Source organism: Nicotiana tabacum, chromosome 9 (assembly GCF_000715075.1).
Source record: "Nicotiana tabacum cultivar K326 chromosome 9, ASM71507v2, whole genome shotgun sequence".
Taxonomy (NCBI): Eukaryota; Viridiplantae; Streptophyta; class Magnoliopsida; order Solanales; family Solanaceae; genus Nicotiana; species Nicotiana tabacum.
In genome coordinates this window covers 266,796-273,502 of record NC_134088.1, presented here as the reverse complement: position 1 = coordinate 273,502, position 6,707 = coordinate 266,796, and the positions used below count along the sequence as shown (strand labels likewise).

General features: G+C 33.4%; 1 protein-coding gene across 1 annotated transcript; it reads left to right on the top strand.

Moving 5' to 3' along the window:
* Positions 1–2,715: 2,715 nt before the first annotated feature.
* LOC107803968 (CASP-like protein 2C1) lies at positions 2,716–6,363 on the top strand. The gene is made up of 3 exons (XM_016627770.2): positions 2,716–2,959; positions 3,928–4,069; positions 6,045–6,363. The coding sequence occupies exons 1-3, from the start codon at positions 2,808–2,810 to the stop codon at positions 6,321–6,323; spliced, it is 573 nt and encodes a 190-aa protein (XP_016483256.1). The 5' UTR covers positions 2,716–2,807; the 3' UTR covers positions 6,324–6,363.
* Positions 6,364–6,707: the final 344 nt, after the last annotated feature.

Below are 6,707 nucleotides of genomic sequence, written 5' to 3'. Positions count from 1 at the left end.
TATATATATATATATATATATATATATATACAGCAATTTAAATTATAAGGCTTGAACTGAAGCCATAGTAAACTTGAGAGATCCTACTATGAATAGGAGAAGAATTCCTGCGTAAACACCATAATCTTAATCAGCTAAAAATTGATCAAGAAATTGCTTTGCATCTGCTTCTATTCTCGCCCAAAGTGGGGTAAATTAAAGCAGAACCTTTTGCTATTCTCATCCCAAGTAATGACTTGCTTAGTTGCTTCTTTCAACATTCTTATCTTACAGAAGTTCATAATTGATATAGTAGCTTCATCTTTGTCCTGGAAAATAAAAGACAAAATAGGAACCATTTGCATGTGTCTCGTAGGGGTGTACAAAGGAAACCGACAAACCGCATCAACCCGATAAAAAAATCCCGAATCGAGGAAAAGATTGACTCTGTATTACAGTCCGCGATCCAGAAATTCGGATAAGGAATTCTGTTAACCCGGGAGAAGGTGTTAGGCATTCTCGAGTTCCGTGGTTCTAGCACAGTCACTCAACTGTTATTATTGGCCTATTATCTGATTTTAGAACATTTTGATTCTACGTGCATTTTAACTCTATAACCGTTTTTATTCACTTTTAGGAAGAAAATGAAGCATATCCTGAGTGAGTACCAAGAGAATTGTAAGCATATTCTGAGGGAGACAATATAAAATTCAAATAAACAGATTAAGAGAGAAAAAGAAGAAACAACTACTATACAACAACAACAACAACAATCCGTGGGGTCTGGGGAGGGTAGTGTGTACGCAGACCTTACCCCTACCCTAGGGTAGAGAGACTGTTTCCAAATAGACCCGCGGTATCCTTCCCTCCAAGAACTTCCCACCTTGCTTTTGGGGAGACTCGAACTCACAACCTCTCGGTTGGAAGTGGGGGTTGCTTCCCACTTTTTTAAGTATGTGACTTTTTGTAACGGTTGTAACTTCTTCTTTTTTAAACCTAAGTTGAATTGAGTTGTATATAAATAATAAGGAGAAAATTACAAATAGATTTCTTGGCATTAGAGATATGCCACACCATTGTTGTCATTCCCGCTTTATATAGATATATAGATTTGATTTCTTTTACACTGCTTTATGATGATTTCTTTTAGACACTGTTTTTATATTTTAAAATTTTAAATTTCTCATTCCACTTTTAGGGAGTTGATTTATAGTAATATAAATATTTGACTTATTTTAGACCATGAATTTCAAAAATAATTTTTTCAAAACTTTTGTCCTTAAACAACATACATAAATTATAAAAAGGTATACTATATGTTTATGTAAAGAGGATATTTGTTTCCTCTCTCATATTCAATTATTCAGTGAGTAATTTGGTATGCTACTTCACTTTTATTTTTCAAATTTTCTTTAATGAAATTTAATTATTATCAATAAAGGGCAAGAGTCTAGCCTAGGACGCAGTTTCGTACAGTCGTCCTATATAAATAGGTTTTAGCCAAGGACTCTATAGACTTCTTTCGGTCCATAAATAAACGGTAAAAGGTCAAATATACCCCTATATTATAAGAAAAGGTTTAAATATTTGGGTCCAAATATATCTCTAGCGTAATACTATTGGTTCAAATATAGCCCTATTTTATTAAGTTTTTCCAAGATGGACATTCAATCCTACGTCGCACTGATATTTGATGAGCTAGATGCTACAATGCATGTCACCTCAGCGACCCTAATCTATATATAAAAAACTAAAATTTAAAATATTTCATGGTAGCGGTAATGGTGGCAACAATGGTGGAGGGGAAGGAAATTTTAGTGGTGGAAAAAAAATAGAATGGAGGAGTAAAATAGGTTAGGGGTGCTGAGGTGGCAAGCCACATGACATCCACCTCATCAAATATCAGTGCCACGTAGGATTGAATGTCCATTTTGGACAAACTTAACGAAAAGGGGGTATATATATTTAAACCGGCCAATTGTATAACAACAGGGGTATATTTTGGCTTAAAGTATAGCGGAAAGTATATTTAAACCTTTTTTGATAGTACAAGGCTATATTTGACCCTTTTTCGATAAATAAACTGCAACCCAAAAAGTTGTGGTTGCATGAAATCATATAAAATCCCAAATACAAATAAAATGAACCAGATTATTTCTACAATTTAATACTCATTCGAATATATATTTTTAAAAAATTATCATGACTAGTACATAAGATATTCCACATTCATGCAGAGCTCGGGGAAAAACTGCACTCCAAGAACTATGATGTAGACAGTTTATCCTAATGCAAGCATTAATTGTTGCTTTCACGGTTCGATTCTCCAATCCGTAACCTATAGGTCCGCAATGTAAGTCTGTCTCTACGCTCGAACCCGTAACTTATAGGACCGCAACATAGATCCGTCTCTGGACTCAAACAACTTTATCATTGCTTCAAAAATTCTCCTTAATTAAAAAAAAAATTGTCGTGAGTACCCACAATATACAAGATATAATTAAATTGTGGTAGTTCTAATCCATATCCTATATGAATAAAGCATGAACCCTTTGAAAATTGAAATTGCATTATCACATAAGGTCCCCCTCTTCACGTGTACCATTTACAAACCAGAAACTCCCTCCCCCAACCCCTACAGCCACAAGCCCACAACTAACAAAATCAAAGCATTAATGATTTTGAAAATTACATGAAGATGCAAAATAAGTTTTATAAATGCATGTTAACTTTGCCATTATCTCTTCTATTCAGTTAGTTCACAACTCTGAAAGCCGAAGACGAAACGAGGAAGACAGCTACAGAACAGCAGTGAAAAGGATCATAATATGGATATTGTGAGAAAAGAGGGTTTCTTGAGGCTATTTGCGATTGTATTCTTGGTTTTGACTGCTTGTTTAATGGGATTTGATTCTCAAACTAAACTCCTTTTTGACACAGTTGAAAGAAAAGCCAGCTTCAATGATATGGATGCCTTGTTGTGAGTTTCTATTATTAATTCTTTCTCCTCCATTTGAACTTCTTTTTTGTTACTTGAAGACTATTACATCTTCTGCAAAAAATGTTACATTTATGTAATGGAAGGACACTTTTGAGCAACGGTAAAGTTGTTTTCGTGTGTTCTATAGGTCACGAGTTCAAGCCGTGAAAATAACCATTAATATTACTCTAGGGTAGGTTGTATATATTACACCCTTAAGGGTGCGGCCCTTCCCCGAACTCTGCATGAATATAGAATAATTTTTTTCTTTTAGTAAAGAAAAACATATACTTAAGTACGTTGCTCTAGCTCAACCTTTTTTTCCTTCAAAAGGTTTTGTGCAGCATATGTACCTTATATACCGTCAAACCTCTCTATAACAACCTTATTTGTTCCAAATATTTTTGGATATTATAGCGAAGTGCTGTTATACAGAATATATATTATAACACAGCATGAAAATTGGTTCCGGAAAAACTTAACTTTTATAGTGAAATATTGTTATATAGAGATGCTGCTATAGAGATGTCTGGTTGTATAAGAGTATATTGTTTATTATCTCAATCTCTGATATGTGCATCGAATATGGACCAATACGTAACATTATTTCATTTGTTCTAATTTATGTGGCATAGTTGAAATCGACGGGCTTTTAGAGAAATGGAGACTTTCGAGATAGACTATGGTCTTAAATATACCATAACATGCCGATACAAAATTTTAAAACTTGTGACCTTACATGTCATAGTATTTACGTGGTTATAAATTTTTTTATGTAAAGGCGAAATAAGAAACGTAAAATTAATTATTTCTAAATTTAGTAGTGTGCCATTCTTTTCAAACTAAAAAGGGAAATATGTCATACTTTGAAACATTAAATTACATCAATTTTCTTGTATTCTTTTTTCTCTTTCCTACCCCACTATGTGCTAATTGTAACTAAAGTCAATTTTTTGTTTTATATATAGTTTTTTGGTATGGATTGATGCTGCTGTTGCCAGTTATAATGTACTCCATGTGTTAAGATGTTTCCTCATTCCTACTACTGCAAAGGGAGATGTTAAACAAAGGTCTTACAAGAACTATTGGTTGTTTTTCTTCTTAGATCAGGTAATTCTCTAGAAACTAGACTTATTTTAAAAGATGTTCCTTTTTCTTAATTAATTTTATTTTTATTTGGTGTTTCTTTGCTTCAGTTATCTTGATTTTTTTGGATGTGGCTACTGCTTTCTTTTTCATGGCTTATTCATTACCATATTTCTTTTTCAACGCTACCGTAATTTTACTTTTTTTGAGTCGAGGGTTTATCGGAAACGCCATCTCTACCTTCATAAGGTAGGGATAAGGTCTGCATACACAATACCATCCTCAGACCCCACTTATGAGATTACATTGAGTATGTTATTGTAATTTGTTCTTCCTCCGTATAATATTATTAAACGGTAAAAGAAGAGATATACAAGGTTTATTGGAAATCTTTCTGCCTGCATTAGGTAGGGATAAGGTTTGCGTAGAGACTATCCTCCCCAAATCTCATCCGGTGGTGAAGCCACCTTATCCAAACGGGTTTCAATTGATACCCCTTCGTCCAAAAAATTTCACTGTGTATATTACTATATGTTGACACCCTTAACTTTTTCGTGTGTTTACTTTTATACATTTTGACACGTCTTAATAAAATTTTACCTCCGCCACTGATCCTATACTGGATTTATTGTTGTTGTCGTTAAAAAAAGAGATATACAAAATGGGGTTATTGATACTGTTGATTTCACACAAAATAGAATGTCAAATTTTCAAAAGAAGTTAATTTATTCTACTGAACAGATCAATGAAAACATAAAGGAAAATGAGAGTTGGAACTAGTTAGGTGATTTAGTTCATTGATAAGCATGCTCCACGTTGTTGCTTTAAAAGCTAAAATAGTTGAGATATTAATGTTATTTAATGCTGTAACCTAGAGCAATTAATTGCTTCGTTTTTCTTCTTCTTTTGTCTCCTGCATCACTGGTTTGGGATTTTTCTATTTTAAATAATGCAGGTATTATTTGATACTTTTTTAATATGGTATATATATATATATATATATATATATATATATATATATATATATATATAATTACACAGGTTTATATTTTTTCTTTCAACAAACCAAACGCTACATAAATTAATTGCATGAATTATTTTTCTAATCCCCCGAACCAAACATAATATTATCTTATGCAAGATTATATACGAATATGAATTTTTCAATCCTGCAGCCAACCAACCACTTAAGTTATATACTCTGTCAGTGTATAAAATAGTTATAATATTTATATATTTAACCTCTCATAGTAGTTTTTTTCCAAATTGCTTCTCGCTATAGTATAGACGGTTACATAAAGTTAATCCTCAAACAATTTGATCAAAAGGGTAGTCCGGTGCATAAAATATCTCATATTTAGGGGGAAATTTAGGGGGGCGGATGGAGTGTGAATCTCCTTCGCCGAAAAATTACACTGTACATATAAGACAAATTTATTTATTTTTTACCTCTATATTATATTTTGAATTCCCATGACACAACCCAAAAGCATAGCCCAATGGTCAAGGAGGTTCAAAACCTTTGTGAAGTCACTAGTTTAAGTCCCACTTGCTATAATTTCTTCTAATTTTCGAATTTTTTTTCTTTTTTGAACCCCCTCAGGGGAGATGCTTCATCTGCCACCGAGCATATTCATGCAGGTCCCTGGAAAGGGTCGTACCTCAAAGGGTGTGATGTAGACAGTCTACCCTAATGCAAGCATTAGTGACTGTTTTCACGGCTCGAACGTAACCCATTGTTCAGTGTCAAAACATTATCCAGTCTAGTGCATAAAATATCACATATCCACGCAGGGTCCCAGAAAGGACTCCTGCACGTCAAAGGATGTGATGTAGACAGTCTATCATAATGCAAGCATTAGTGATTATTTCCACGGCTCGAACTCATTGTCACCCTAATACAATCATTAATGACTGTTTCCGCGGCTCGAAACTATTGGAGTGTCAAAAAGTTAAAAGTACTCTACCTAATTTGGCATGTCTATATATTTTTTTCCAGGCAGCTGTATACACAGTATTTGCAGCACAATCAGCAGCAGTTGAAGCATCAGCAATAGCATTGGCTGGAGTGAGAAGTTTGCAATGGATGAAATTGTGCAATAGATTCACAAGGTTTTGTATCCAAATTGGAGGTGCTTTATTATGTGGCTATGCTGCTGTCCTTGTATTGGTTGTGGTCTCTTCACTTTCTGCCTTTCAATTATTCAGACTCTACTCACCTAAGAAGTTCCTTCAACTTAAGGGCAAATTAAATGATCATCACCTGCTTTCTATGTAAATTTATTAATTATGGAGTGTGCTATGCATGTGAACTTATATATTTTCGTGTGGGCGCAATTATATATCTTGTATTGTACGTAATAGACAATATTAGGGAAGATAGCGAAATAATTAAAGACAGAGAGAGTTAATATTGTGAAAAGAATTGATCATACAATTTATGTTCAATAGGTACTACCTTTGATTTAAATGTCAATACGAAAAGAAATTGACATGTTTAAAGAGTCGTTTATGTATTTTGCCTTTTTTTTTTATGTTCAATCAAACAAGCAAAAGAAAAATATTTCCTTCACTTTCTACTCACCATTTAATTTCTCCGATGATTGAATCAGTAATACTCTTTCAAGAAATTAAACCAAATAAAAATAACTAGTAAAGAAAT

Bases quoted from the DNA above. Each gene is read 5' to 3' on its own strand.
- LOC107803968 (XM_016627770.2), top strand. From the start codon at position 2,808: ATGGATATTGTGAGAAAAGAGGGTTTCTTGAGGCTATTTGCGATTGTA. The intron at 2,960-3,927 runs GTGAGTTTCTAT...TTTTATATATAG, and splicing joins AATGATATGGATGCCTTGTT to TTTTTTGGTATGGATTGATG. The intron at 4,070-6,044 runs GTAATTCTCTAG...ATTTTTTTCCAG, and splicing joins TGTTTTTCTTCTTAGATCAG to GCAGCTGTATACACAGTATT.